This window comes from Trypanosoma cruzi, genomic scaffold (genome assembly GCF_000209065.1).
Source record: "Trypanosoma cruzi strain CL Brener 1047053516583 genomic scaffold, whole genome shotgun sequence".
NCBI lineage: Eukaryota > Euglenozoa > Kinetoplastea > Trypanosomatida > Trypanosomatidae > Trypanosoma > Trypanosoma cruzi.
The window spans coordinates 13,237-27,433 of NW_001849250.1; the positions used below are offsets into that span (position 1 = coordinate 13,237).

The 14,197-nt window shown below is 51.7% G+C and overlaps 7 protein-coding genes across 7 annotated transcripts, besides 7 other annotated features; all 7 read right to left on the reverse strand.

The window, feature by feature from the left end:
- On the reverse strand, window positions 1–1,930 carry Tc00.1047053510031.9 (U5 small nuclear ribonucleoprotein component, putative; the record flags this gene model as incomplete). The annotated part of the gene is made up of 1 exon (XM_802756.1): window positions 1–1,930. A coding segment is annotated over one exon (1,930 nt), but the record flags the coding sequence as incomplete, so codon positions are not given.
- Window positions 1–4,444: a sequence feature (heterozygous, non-Esmeraldo-like haplotype).
- Window positions 1,766–1,795: a microsatellite.
- Window positions 1,994–2,015: a sequence feature (AT_rich).
- Tc00.1047053510031.20 (hypothetical protein, conserved) lies at window positions 2,207–2,827 on the reverse strand (the record flags this gene model as incomplete). Its single annotated transcript, XM_802750.1, has 1 exon — window positions 2,207–2,827. One exon carries the CDS (start codon window positions 2,825–2,827, stop codon window positions 2,207–2,209), a length of 621 nt encoding a protein of 206 aa, XP_807843.1.
- Window positions 3,154–6,444, reverse strand: Tc00.1047053510031.30 (uncharacterized protein; the record flags this gene model as incomplete). The annotated part of the gene is made up of 1 exon (XM_802751.1): window positions 3,154–6,444. One exon carries the CDS (start codon window positions 6,442–6,444, stop codon window positions 3,154–3,156), a length of 3,291 nt encoding a protein of 1,096 aa, XP_807844.1.
- Window positions 4,445–5,341: a sequence feature (areas merged during assembly that could not be assigned to a particular haplotype. This can correspond to areas where the two haplotypes were merged or to regions with more than two copies in the genome that were merged during assembly.).
- Window positions 5,342–14,197: a sequence feature (heterozygous, non-Esmeraldo-like haplotype).
- Window positions 6,698–8,062, reverse strand: Tc00.1047053510031.40 (uncharacterized protein; the record flags this gene model as incomplete). The annotated part of the gene is made up of 1 exon (XM_802752.1): window positions 6,698–8,062. The coding sequence occupies one exon, from the start codon at window positions 8,060–8,062 to the stop codon at window positions 6,698–6,700; it is 1,365 nt and encodes a 454-aa protein (XP_807845.1).
- Window positions 8,111–10,267, reverse strand: Tc00.1047053510031.50 (ATP-dependent RNA helicase, putative; the record flags this gene model as incomplete). The annotated part of the gene is made up of 1 exon (XM_802753.1): window positions 8,111–10,267. One exon carries the CDS (start codon window positions 10,265–10,267, stop codon window positions 8,111–8,113), a length of 2,157 nt encoding a protein of 718 aa, XP_807846.1.
- Tc00.1047053510031.60 (methionyl-tRNA formyltransferase, putative) lies at window positions 10,453–12,387 on the reverse strand (the record flags this gene model as incomplete). Its single annotated transcript, XM_802754.1, has 1 exon — window positions 10,453–12,387. The coding sequence occupies one exon, from the start codon at window positions 12,385–12,387 to the stop codon at window positions 10,453–10,455; it is 1,935 nt and encodes a 644-aa protein (XP_807847.1).
- Window positions 12,768–12,791: a microsatellite.
- Window positions 13,168–13,275: a microsatellite.
- Tc00.1047053510031.70 (hypothetical protein, conserved) lies at window positions 13,377–14,003 on the reverse strand (the record flags this gene model as incomplete). The annotated part of the gene is made up of 1 exon (XM_802755.1): window positions 13,377–14,003. One exon carries the CDS (start codon window positions 14,001–14,003, stop codon window positions 13,377–13,379), a length of 627 nt encoding a protein of 208 aa, XP_807848.1.

Sequence of the window (14,197 nt, forward strand, 5' to 3'; positions counted from 1 at the left end):
TCAGATGCAATTCTCCATACCCAGTAAGAGTAAATTCCCCTGTCTCTTCCTTGTGTGCATCAAGTCCGGGTGTTGTCCGCAATAGGATCTGAAGACCACGCTGCAGCTGTGCACTCTTTTTGGGATCCTTCAGCTCCACCCCAACATGCACCATGGGGTCTCCACATTTGAGGGGATACACCCGCACATCGTCAAGCCAATCTCCTGATGCGGTGTCTCCCACGTCAGCCGCGTCATCTTCCATCAAAAAGGGATCAGCGATGGCACCACCAACGAGAACAAGATGACTCCCTGGTCGTGTACCAAAACCAGTAAGAAAAACCACCTGACCTGCGTGCGCGGCATCTACTTCAACAAGTCCATTTAACATCTTCAAAAGCAGCTCCTTCACAACAAAGGTGTAGAAGGGCTCAGCGTCGCTGGAGTGTTCATCCACAACAACCAATTTCATGCTTCGTTTTAGAACACCATGCAGTACACGAACAATTGCAAAATTATCCTCTCCATTATTTTGCGAACGCAGCAGCGGTGCAATGGCAAGCACCGAATTTTGCGTCTCACATGTGAGCCCATAACGCAGCCGAAGCCAGTTCAGGCGCACATCAGCCTTTGGCATTACATTGAGAAGCGCGTCAATGCCTTCTGTGGCGGCGTCGCCAAAAAAGAGTTGTACGGCCTCTCGTGCTGCAGCGACAGGATCCCGTGGGTGGGGATGGAGACGGCTGCTAAGGACTTCGTGCCCTTTGCCGGTCAGGGCATGGGCGACAATTTTGTACAGCGGCTCAAGAATCAGCGTGACAAACGCGGGTCTCTGTGTGAAGTTTGTGATCTTCACAAATTGCCCCTTCTCAAAGGCAACTTGTCCCCAAAGCTGCTGCGACAGTGCGACCGGATCAACGGAAGGGTACTCACGGCTGTACTTCAGTGCAAAGGTCTCCGTCGTAAAGCAAAACCCAAGTCTTGACGACGCGAAACAAACGGTGCCGTTCTGTGGAGAAACAAGAAACGGGGAACCAAAGCCAGCAATCTCGTTGTTGACAGCATCCACCACCGTCCGCAACTTGCGATAGGCGTCCAGAGGCGGCAGCTTGAGATCCATGATGAGACGATCGACCTTCGTGATGACAAGCATCACTGGGAGATTCTCCTGCAGCACCGTCTGTCGCAAAAGTCGGATAGCGTTGCGTGTTATGGACTCAACCGCGTCGACACAAAATATTGCGGCGTCTGCCAAGCGCAGGGCTGCTGCCGTCTCCGCCACAAAGTCGGGATGACCAGGTGTGTCACAGAAACTGACGAGGTGAGAGGCCTGCTGGTAGTGTGCCCCCGACACCACCTCCGTCACAACACTGCTTTTAAGAGAAATTTTGCGCTCCACCTCGTCCTCACGCTGACGGTACGCACGGCCCCCAAGAAGCATAGTGAGCAGAGAAGTCTTTCCATGGTGCAGGTGACCAACAAGTGCCACGTTGCGTTGCCGCGAAGGGATGCCGCGCAGGAGATCTAAAAATTCACGTTCCGAAGATGGTGCCGCGTGTGTATCTTGAATGAGCAGCGGTGCCGCACGCCGGTCCTCAACAAGGAACTTACCGCGCGCTCCATCCGCACGAAAATACGAAACAACGTCTTTTTCATCTACAAGCGGTTCAGCAATGGATTGATTTCCAGCCTCGCCAATGATGAGCTCAACGTCTTCACTGAAGGAACTGCTTGAATCATCTGTTCCACCTCCATTTGACCTCCCATGACGTTGCCGCAGGGAACTATCGTCATCGTCATCGTCGTCATCATCATCGCCACTGCCGCCTCCCGCCCGCTTCCAAGCATCGTCATCGCTTACAGAAGCAACCTCACGGTCGCTGTCATCGTAGTTGCTGCTGCTGTCATTATGATTCAGCCGGTTGCCCTGCTCATCGTACCCAAAATCCATGAGGTGAGACGCACCGTTGGCCTTGCCTCGTCCTCCAAACTTGCTTTTGTTTTTCCTCCCAACAAAAAAAAAAAATAATAATAATCAAAGAGCACAAAAGAGAGGGAAAAAAATAACAATAATTAAAAATGATTTTCTTGCACCACGCGTAGCAGAACTCAAATAATACAGCCAAAACAACAGCTGCAACAATATTGTACATTCACCCATTCTTCGACAGTAAGAGAGACACATGCACAAATAGCGAACGCTACTGCCTAACTCCACATCGGCAATTCACTCCTCGTAACGCACCGCCCCGTCAGGGTTGTGAAGTGACGGCGGCAACACCTTCACGTTAGGTGCCTCATGAAACGTAGCAAGAACACGATGCTCCAGTGACATTTGGTGCCCCTGACGTTCCAACCCGGAGCGAATTTGCCTCTCTCGCATGTCCCGAAGCTCCTCCGGTGAATCCGCCTCTAATCTCATAGCCATGGCGCCCACCATGGCACTAATTTCAGGATGCCGCGCCTCCAGCGGCTTTGCACTCCATATAACCGCCAAGAAGAAAAGAAACCCAAAGAAAAGATAGAACGAAAGAAAATATTGCGTCTCAGGCTTAAAGTTGTACTCCGTACGGCGAACCTCCCAGTCAAGGCACGAGACAAGACCGAGACGATTGATGTACAAAGTACGTGAAAGTCTGTCATCCTCCAGCACCTGCAGATCCTTGTGGGCCTGGTTAATAAGCTCACGCTGCGCTGAAGGACTTGTGACGCCTTGATTGCGCCGGAAACCAGAACGAATCTGCTGAAGAAGAAGCATACGGATCGTGACGTTTGGAATGCGGTTGGCAGACTTTAGATAGCGCCGGTACAGCAGTGTGACCGCCTCCGCAGGAAGCAATGCGGACATGCTTTCTTGACAGCTTTACTGCCAAAACCACGACCTTCCCCAGCCCCTTCCACCCACTTGTTTCCTCAATGTCCACCGATTCAAATCACTAAGGCCGGAAAAGTAAAAAGAAAAAAATAATTTGGGAGAACGTAGAAACAATAAGAAAAGGCAAAGAGATCCATTTTAGATCCAAAAGGCAGCGCAGCGTGGAAAACAAAAAATAAACACTCATGCAATGGGAAAATTCATTGCAAACAAAAATAATAAACAAACACGCAAAAAAGAAAAAAGGAAAAAGGGGGTTAAAAAACCCAATGGGTAAACCCTTGCTCAGTTTATCAGCTTCATAGACCAGCTCGTGTAGTGGTGCCCTTCTTTCCGGGCGTCAGCCATCGCCTTGGAGGCATGGAATGCTGTCTTCGATCATACTGCTTTTCTTGCGCCGAAAGCGTGGCCACAGCGTAATCAAAAGGATCTTCAGAGCATTGGCCGACATCCATCTTTGACAGGTGCTCCGGTGGCCCTCGCGAGTTGTGCGGCGAAGCCTTCGTTCTCGACACCGAAGTATGCCCTCGTTCAGGGGAGGAAAGAAAATTCCTCTCGCTAGATGGCCGCATACCCGAAGGAGTCCCTCTCGTTTTAACGGGTGTTATCATCGACCCCGACACCGGCTGCACACCATGGCTACTCAAGGGCGAAGACGTGTTTTCATTGACGCGATTCCGTGCTCGTCGGAGGGTACGTTGCAGCAGCGCATCCCGCTCGTCTTTCACTGGCGTCAGTGACGCAGAGTTGTCAGTATCTTTTAATTCTGGTTCCGCCACCTCACTTAGAGCACTCTCAACGTCGTTAAACAAAAGAAGGCAGGCCTCCAGAATGGCGACATCCGTTTCCTGCAAAGAAACGGATCCCAACAGGCACTGCTGGATTTTCCGCAAGGCCACACATTGCTTTGCCGCCACCACGTTCAGAATTTGTGTCAACTGCCTCTGACGCCCCAACACCTGGACGGAAAGACCAGCGGTATGATCAATGACGCGGCGAAGATCCCGCGCGAGATTCACAATGTCTTGGGTTTCCTCATTAACCACTACCACCCCCCGTGCCGCTCGCTTTAAATCCGCTACAGCAACACCACGCAGAAAGTGCACCCACTCTTCCAGGCTCACTGAAGTCCCCGCAATCTTCGCACTATCTGAATTCAGAGAGTTAGCTACCATCGACTTCGCCTCTGCAAGCTGCTGCATAAGTCTGTTTACTGACTCCGCCCTCTCGCTTGACAGTTCCACCGCAGCTGCCACTTCCTGCTCCAAAGCAAGGCAGCGAGAACGCAATAACGAAACTTCACCCATCAACGATCGTCTCTCCTCACGAAGCGCAACCTCAGACTCCGTCAAAGCATCTCTCGTACTCTCACATTTCAAACGCAACTGCCTATTCTCCTCCTCAAAAATCTTTACCTTATTCCTAAGCCCATCAGCCTCTTTCGTTGCCTCATCCAAAAACTGTGAAACGCTAGACAACTTATCATTCATACGACAACGATCTGCGGCATAAAGCGATTTCACCTTCTCTACCTCTCCACGATAAAAAATAACGGCATCCTCCAACTGTTTTTCTACAACAACAACACGTTCCTCCGCACGCTGCCGCTCGCGCTCCAGTGCCACGCGAAGATCGTCCACCTCGCTGGCATGCTGTGCCCGCTGCTGCTCCAGGGCGGCCTCCAGCGTGGCCAGCTGCTCACGGTGGCGCTGCTCCACTGTGCCAGCAGTGTCGTGCGCACAGCGCTCCGCGTCCTCCGCACGCTGCCGCTCGCGCTCCAGTGCCACGCGAAGATCGTCCGCCTCGCTGGCATGCTGTGCCCGCTGCTGCTCCAGGGCGGCCTCCAGCGTGGCCAGCTGCTCACGGTGGCGCTGCTCCACTGTGCCAGCAGTGTCGTGAGCACAGCGCTCCGCGTCCTCCGCACGCTGCCGCTCGCGCTCCAGTGCCACGCGAAGATCGTCCGCCTCGCTGGCATGCTGTGCCCGCTGCTGCTCCAGGGCGGCCTCCAGCGTGGCCAGCTGCTCACGGTGGCGCTGCTCCACTGTGCCAGCAGTGTCGTGAGCACAGCGCTCCGCGTCCTCCGCACGCTGCCGCTCGCGCTCCAGTGCCACGCGAAGATCGTCCACCTCGCTGGCATGCTGTGCCCGCTGCTGCTCCAGGGCGGCCTCCAGCGTGGCCAGCTGCTCACGGTGGCGCTGCTCCACTGTGCCAGCAGTGTCGTGCGCACAGCGCTCCGCGTCCTCCGCACGCTGCCGCTCGCGCTCCAGTGCCACGCGAAGATCGTCCACCTCGCTGGCATGCTGTGCCCGCTGCTGCTCCAGGGCGGCCTCCAGCGTGGCCAGCTGCTCACGGTGGCGCTGCTCCACTGTGCCAGCAGTGTCGTGAGCACAGCGCTCCGCGTCCTCCGCACGCTGCCGCTCGCGCTCCAGTGCCACGCAAAGATCGTCCACCTCGCTGGCATGCTGTGCCCGCTGCTGCTCCAGGGCGGCCTCCAGCGTGGCCAGCTGCTCACGGTGGCGCTGCTCCACTGTGCCAGCAGTGTCGTGCGCACAGCGCTCCGCGTCCTCCGCGCGCTGCCGCTCACGTTCAAGTTCTTTTTCTATTTCGTCTATAAAGTTTTTGAGATCGTCAATTTGTTGGATGTAATTGTTTTCCCTCTTGCACTGCGTTTCTAGTGTGATTTTCATTGCCAGTAGCTGGTCTTGGTGTTCGTTTTCGATATCAACCAATGTTTTTTTGCCCGCTTTAATTTCCGCAGCACTGGAATTATTAATGCACTCCCGTAGTGCCTGACGCATCAGTTTGACTTGAAGTTTTAGTGCCTCGATTTCTTCGTTGTCAATTGGTTTCGGATTCATGATAGCTGCCTTCGACGCTGCTCGTACCTTGGCTGCAATTTCTTGTTCCTTTTCCTTTAGTTCCCTGCGGTGTTGCTCTAACAATGTCTGAGTGGTGGCGTTTTCGTGACTTATTTTCTGTAGTTGCTCGTTGGACACCCTTACGGTTTCCGCCAACGCCTTCGACTTAAGTATTTCTTCCTGAAGAAGCTCTTTTAGTGCCTTATTCTCGCTATTTACACGTTCGATTTCCGCCGTATGCAGTGATAACCCCTGCGTTGGGTCCGCTACGGACTCCTTGAGAGACGCAACTTCTTGCTGGGCGTCGCGCAGAAGCGCCACAAAACTGTCACGCTCTTCCTGCGTGCTGGCCAATTTTTCCCGCAGCTGCGAAAGCTCGTTAACGTCTGAATCTTCGTCAAAAAGGTTCGGAAAAGAACTCTCATGACTTGGGGGTTTGTCGGCAGGCTCAAGTTCACACTGCGTGGTGCTCCCCGCCCCACTGTCACTGTGACGCAGCAGCGATATGACGGAACCCAGTACCTTGGCGATGCGCTTTGCCACCGCAGCGGCCTTGGGAACGCCGTTGGGAAGCGCGAGATACTCGGAGAGTGCGATAATGGCCATTTGAGTCTCCGAAACCGCATTTTGTACTCGCTTCGGGGAGTTAACAGTCAGGGCGTACTGAGCGTCCCGTATGGATGCGCCAATGCGCGCCAAGATGTCCCGCCTCCGACTTTCGTCATCCCCCATTTCTTCTTTGCACACAAGGCGTTAAACTAAATAAATACTTCCTCCTCAGCTCCTTGCAATCCTCAGTATCTTCCTACAATACTCGCAGCAGCCTTCCAGCTTGCTGATGAGAAAAAGCACAAAGAAAGATGAGCGCCAGTGCCGTTGGGAACGACGCAAAGTCAATCAAAAACACAAAAAAACAAGGAGGTAAAAAAAAAAAAGAATAGATATCGATGCATATATGTGTTATTCCTTAGAAATATGTAGGCATTTACTTTCCGCAGCCACCTTTCCGCACGGCTGCTGTGTACTTTGCGAACTTCATCCGTGCCACCTTTTCTTCCTCCGCCAAAAGCTGCACCACTTCATTTGTGATGTCTATTCCATATTCCCCACCCAATTGTGACTCATCTTGCGTTGCTGTCAAGCCACGTAGACTCAGCGATGTTTGCGCAATGGTGGCGGAACCCAAACTCTCTGCTGCTATAGCTGCCGGTAATAATGATGTTGTCATGCGTACAAGTGGTGATGCCCACTTCAAAAGGATGTCTTCCCATGCCATAGTTTCTTCACGCAATAAGGACATGTGCGCGGAAAAAGCATCATAAAAGCAGTTTTGCCGTTGCACCTCCCACTCTACCGCATCAATTCCCATGTTTCTCTTTAAAAGACCTTTAGAACTTCCCACTTGCCCATTAGTGTCCACCACCTGTAGCCTCCTCCAAGAAAAGGTAGAGCGTGGCGCGTCGTTAACCTCCATGGCAGTGTCGTCATCACTGCCGGACCAGAGAACCGTTTCAACATGTTGTTCAGTGGCGGCCGTGATGCGGCGCACCCACAGCGGAAGAGTCCCCTCCAGTGCCATTTCCTCGCCAGTATCATTTCCGACGTGAGGTGGTGCAACGCGTGTTTCGTCTGGCCTAAAGATGACACAGTGTGCGCCGCCCAGCAGCTCCAAAGAGTACCACAGCGTCTGTTGCGTTGAGGCAGATACCCACCGGCAAAACCCCGTCACCACATCAATGATGTCACTGAAAACAACCACTTCTCGTGGCACCGTGTCGTCGAATTTCGTCCCTTCACTGACACGATTTCTATGGGGAGTAAGTACAAGGGACAGGGTAATTCCTACGCGTGTGAATACAATACTCCCTGGGCAGATGCAGTCGGTGACATGCGTCTCGCAGGGTCCGTCCTCCTTTAGAGGCGAGGAAGAAACTGTCTGTGTGTCATCCAAAAACTCTACTGGGAGGTATAAATCATCGGCGCTCTCGTCACCTCTCATCTCGCGGCCTACAATACCGCACCGCATCGGTGGAAAGTTTGCCTCAGCAAACACAAGTGCCATCAACCATGCAGTCTCTGTGATCTCTCTTAATTGACCTCCGTCACCAGTAAGAGCAAAGCAAACAAAAAAAAGGAAAACGACAGCAATAAAAAAAGGAGAAGAAGGTGTAAAAGTTCTCAAATAAATAAATGGCACGAAAAGGAAAGCATGCACCGTGTTCACCAAGCTTAAAAAATTCATATGGGGGTAAGCGCACACATGTTGAATAGAAGAGAAAGTGAAGATGCCGTACATTACAACAAAAAATGACGGTGGGGCGACCTGCCCAAGGCCTCTCACTTCTCCCATTATACAAGCAGTTTAAACGAGCGGAGGGAGCACATCGGAACGTGCGTATTAAAACTTCGGTGGAACCGCCCCAACAAAATGGCCATCGGGCGTCCACTGAGTCTTCGTTTTCTGCGCCTCATAGTACTTCTTCGCCTCAAGCCGACGGCGATTCAGTGACTTGAGTTTGCCCTTGACGTATTCCTGCCTCTTCCCCTCCGCAGTATTTTTAGGCAGTGATACACTCGGCAAAGAAGTGAGGGCAAAACATCGGGCAAGCTCCGCCAAGTTGAGCCGCTGAATGTTAAATGTCTCCCTCAACAGATGGTTCATGTACGCACCAACGTGTGCCCTGTAGGCACTGACGGCGCTCTTTGCTACGATAGGATCCAGCTGCAGCACTTGTTCCAACTTCATCTGAATGGGTGGAATCTTCGCCGGCATCGGGTACTTCTCCAGCGTAATGTCAAACTTGGAAAGGTAGCGAACAAAACCCGCCTCCTCTGGTGCGAGGAAAAGTAGAGCGTTGCCGACACTGCCTGCGCGTGCCGTCCGGCCGATGCGGTGAATGTACTCGGTGGGATCGAGCGGAGGGTCATATTGTAAAATCCACTCCACGTTTGGAATGTCAAGGCCACGGGCGGCCACATCTGTGCAGAACAGCACGCCCGTCTTCCATTCATTGAAAACCTTGAAGGCAGCCACACGCTGACGGTGTTTCATGTGACCATGGAGCATCATCACCTCGTTGTGAAACCCAACAGAACCCATCATTTGGAAGTGGAACGTTGTACTGGCAATGGTAGAACAGAAGACCATCGCCTTTGAGGTACGAGCGATCCGCTTAACAAAAACATAGAGACAAATCAACCGCTTATCAACGGGCGTAATGTGGCAGAATTGACGCAACGTGCTAGGGATGGGCTCTGCATCTCCTCCCATGTGGTGTGGCTTCGAACTCGACTCCCTCGAAGTGGATACTTCTTCCCTCTCACAGTCACTGAACGGGTCCGCGTAGGAGTTGTACGGCGGAAAAGAAGCGGGATTCATCGCGGTGGCATCGCTTGTCCCATGCTCAGTTTTCATCTGCACTGGGATGGGAGCATTGTCAGTGGTCGCGATAAAAAGTGGAGTGCGGTAAAGCGACAGCCGTGCGAGTTCACGAACGGACTTTGAGTTGGTTGCAGAGAAGAGAAATGTTTGACGGGACTTCGGCAGGCGTTGCACAATCGCGTCAAGATCCCTTTGAAAACCGTCCGCCAACATTCGATCGGCCTCATCAAGAACGAGAAAACGAAGCCGCCCAAGATTCCACTGAGCGCAGTGTTGCACGTGATCGTGAACGCGGCCGGGAGTCCCCACAACAATCGAAGCACCCGCCACCAACAGTCGACGCTCCTCGGTTAATTTTGTCCCTCCCGTAATGAGCTGCACGGAGAATGCGGCAACGTCATTGGAGATGTGCTGGCAGATACTCTTCAACACATCGTGCGTCTGTACGCACAATTCCTTTGTGGGAGCGAGTAGCAGAGTATACGTTGCGTTGGGCCGCTTATGAACAAGGTTGAGAGTCGCGTGCAAAACAGGAACGCAGAAGGCAAGCGTCTTTCCAGACCCCGTCTTTGCCTGTCCGAGGAGATCATAACCCTCCAAGGCGTATGGAATGACTCGCTCTTGAATGGTCGTCATACGATAAAAGCCTTCCGCCTCCAGTCCCCGTACAATCTGTGGATCAATGCCAATAAGAGGATGTCCAAAGCGTGCGCCTCTGCCCACCCGCCGACGCCGTTCAAGCAATCCCTCCTCGCCCCCTTTCATCTCACCGCTGTTGGGCCGCCTAAAAAGAGCTTGCAGTGCATCCTCCGTTTCGTAGTGGTGCTGCATCAATTCCTCTGTTTGGGCTACAGCGGCCTCAACATCTTCTTCCCGCCGCCTTTTGCGCATGTGGCTGGTGCGGCGATTGGCGTGCTCCTCCGCAATGCGATCCAGGTACTCCATATCCTGCATGTTAAAAAATTCCGTCTTTTTCATGCGTAACCCGCCGTTATAATCCATAGGAGGCTGCAAGACACCATCAGCCATCATCGCAACGTCTTCACTTCCGCCGTCAGCATCTTCACCGTTACCATGGTAACCCACATTCCCCATCTCGTCATGCTGAGAGTCTTGTGCATCCGCCCTCAGCTCTCGTTCACGGAGCCGTTTCCTTCTACCTTTAATACCCATTACTAATTAAGCCTTCCTTTTCCTCCTGTAAAAAAAAGCACCTAAAGTGTAAACAAAAAAAGAGTAGGCCTTAAAAAGCCATACCAGTGACAGTAGAAACATAAACCACATACAACTCACACACAAAAACAGGAAAAAAAAAAGACGCCATCACACATATAATTCATACTTATATGTATATATTGTTATCCTTGCACAGCAGGACGCTCCTTCTCTCCGGTGGCACTTTCCACGAATATAGCAGCATACAGCACGCCAGTTTTCATTGCCATGCCTTTACGAAGTAAACCCGCCGACTGTGCGGTAGACCCCCTCAATGCCGCGGCCCTCCATACAAACCATCCCTCACGACATTTCACCGCACACATATCCTCCACTTTCTTCGGGAAATATGCACTGCCAGGTTCAATACGGACATCCACGCAATGTTGCTGCTGCTGTTGATGTTGTTGGGACCTGGCCTGTACTCTCACAGCAACCCTTCCCTCTTCCAGCTGTTGCAGCTCTTTTACAACGGCAGTGGGGATGTCTCTCGGATGCAAAGCATCTGTAAAAGTGCAACCGACAAGAAGATGTTGTTGGAGAGAGTGGTGGTGGAAAACTTCCGCTGCCGACGTCATCACCTCCGGCTTCTCCGTCCCCACAAACTTTTCTTTCGTCGCACCGAACTTTTCAAAAAGAATCCCCAAATCACTGTCCCGTTCATCTGTGCCTCTGATCGTTGCTACCCCATCATCACATTGCTGATGAATACGACTTTTCTTTTTCATCTCTCGTGCCGCTCGAGTCCGCAACCTCTCCAGCAACTGCTCCCGCACAGGTGTTGCGCCCTTGTCGAGTGTGGCGTTAACAGTTGGGGTGTGGTATTCACCACCCACAAAGGCCCGCCATGTCCCGTACGCCTCCTCTGCTGTCATGGCGTGCCAACGAATAATGACCCTGTCCTTCGTGAGGACCGGGGCGTGGTATGGGTCCCGCGTAAAGTGTACATCATAATTCTGTGGCCACGCGGAAGCCCAGCGGGCATCAAAGGTCCGGGGCCAGTCACAAGCCCGAGTTACCGAAGCCTCAGTGACCGCATCAGCCGCGCTCCCCACCCTGTGCAAGTCCGGAGCTGGCGCCGATGCAGAGGGCCCGCCAAAAAGACATTCACACAGTCCTGTAGCTCCCAGCTTTGTTACAAGAGGAAGGTACTCACGGATCGTCATGCCATTTGGAATCGGCACAGACTGCTGCCAGAGAATGTCTCCTGAATCCATCAGTGGCCGATCTAGCGATAGTTTGATGAGACTCGTCCCACCAACATCATCACCACGGAGCAGCGGGGCAAAAATAGGGCTCGCTCCCCTATAACGAGGAAGCAGCGATGGATGAAGATTAACAGTGCGCGGCAGTCGCTCCAATAACTTCTTTGGAAGAAAATAACGAAAAGACACCACGACAGCGACGTCAAATGCCTCCAATGGCTGGCCCAAGATGTATTCACCTTCCGCCTCTCCCTTCTTATCCTTCGCCGCACCAGTGCTCTGCTCACCTGCATTCCAAGGGCAAAGAATATGCCGCAACGTCCCACTCCGTGCCAGCGATGTTGGGTGGTCAACTGGTAACAGTGGTATGGCGTGCTCGACACAGTAGCGCGCTACAGGGTATTGTCGGTGGTGATGTTGAAAAATGTCACTGGGATCAGCAGGCAGAAAAGGACACACTACAACCAACTGCTGTTTTCCCTCGGCAGTCTTCGTCAGGCATGGTTTGCCGGCAGGACTTGATCTCACATTAGGGGTGGTACTGGCATCTGCTGCCCAAATGCATTCCAGCTGCTCACGCAGCATTTCGAGTGCGACAAGCGAAACAATGTCCCCACCAAAGAAAATGATCGATGGAGTTTTGGGCACGCCACTCTCAGCCGCATGGCACGTACTGTTGCTTCCACCCCTGCAGCCTGTCGCAGCAGTGACGGGAGTTGTGTAGCAGTGCCGGAGGGAAACAAAACTGCAGCAGTGCGGCGCAAAAACGCATCGCCGCACCAGTGGAAGACGGCCTAACGCCAAGCTTGGACAGTGTTTCAGCAAGCAGCGCTGCACGTGCAGAGACAAACTTTGATGGCATCGATTCTGCATTCTGTGATAAAAAAGAAAAAAAAAGGAAGGGAGAGCCCAAGATATTTAAAAAAAAAGCCCTACCCCTTCCAGGAAAACTCCAAGACTAAAAAAAAAAAAGGAAAAAAACGAGAAAGTGCCCCAGTCTCACACCTTAGAAGGAATACATACAGTACACATGGAGAAGAGGCGAGAAGTCAGTTGCCTGTGCGACTCATACCGCGCCGCCCCTTCTCCAATGGCGTCATCGCATTATCCCGCCAGAAGCCTAAGCGCCAGCTCCTCCCGAACACATAACGACAACACTGCCGCGGTCAAATGTCTGCATGACGTCGCGACAACACGTTGCTGCCATATTGAAGGCTATTTTGTTTTTTGGCTTCCGGCAAATGACTAAACGCAAAAAAAAAAAAAAAAAAAAAAAAGAGAGGTCTCTTACCATCCCCCTTTTAGCCCCCTCCCCAATACCACCAGTTGTTTTCTTTCTGTCCGTGTGTAATAACTGGCCCTCTCGCTTCCGAGACCCAACCCACATGAGCTTTTCATTCAACACCGTGTGTGACTATCGTCTGCCCATACCGTCCATAAAATTAAAAGAAAGATGTGAAAGCGCTTGCGTCACTAAACTTCACAATAAAAACAGAAGGACAAGTGAAGAAGAAAAAAAGTGGGAGTGTGAGGGTGGCACAGCTATCATCCAGGAGATGCTGATCAAATAAAAAATACGCCTCTAAAAGAGTCCATGCAAATGCAAGGGGAAAGAAAGAAAGAAAGGAGATACAGGTAATTATTTCCGGTGAGAATAATAATAATAATAATAATAATAATAATAATAATAATAATAATAATAATAATAATAATAATAATAATAATAATAATAATAATAATAATAATAATAGTAAAAATAATTATTTAATGCGTGCACGATGGCAGCTATGCTGTCATCGTGCAAATTAAAACTCGTACATAAAAAAAAATCAAGCATAAATGCACTTGGGCAATGGCATTTTTCACGCAGGAGCATCGTTCTGCGAAACTCCCCCCTCTTCCGCAGCCTCGGAGTCCTCCTCACTGTCATCACCAGAACCCGCATTTTTTTTCACCAACTCCCACCACTTCGAGGGCTTTTCCTTCACAAGGCGCAAAACAACTTGGCCACTCGGCTCCTTCACCTTATATTCGCTTTTATCCACATTGATGGATTTTGACAGGTGCAACAGAAGTTGTTTCTTACGCTGCAACGGAGTCGCCTTGGACGACACCACGTTTGCCACGTAAGAGAGGCTCAATGTTCGCTTCTTAAATTCCACTTGCAGCGTCCCGTCCGCCAACGACTCCTGTCCCTCAACTTTCGTGTCCACGTAGACGGTAACAGCGTTCTCCGCGTCACACCAGCTGTACTTCGTGACGAGAGAAGTTGTGGCGGCGATGGCGGGGGCTTCGCAAGCCTCCGACCTCTTCACCAGCTGCGGCGTGGGCATTGGCGCCACATCCCCCACCTTGGCACGCTCCTTCTCGTGACCATGCCAATAATAATACGAGTTCGCGGGATTCTTCTTTATGTCCGTACTCTTCTTCTGCGGCTGCGGCTGCTGATGAGCCTCTGATTCATCCGATGGCAGCGACTCGGCGGACATCCTGTGCACAAAGAAAAAAGATTGGGAAGCTGTTGCTTTCACTTTGCAGGGAGGGGGAGAACAGACACATGCCAAGAGAAGTCAAACAAGAAAAATAAATAAACAAATAAAAAGCAAAAGGAGTAAAAAAACCCCAACTTCGCAAACGCAAAGGCAAATGGAACGCTGGCCACCCTCCACCCAAAAATCAACAA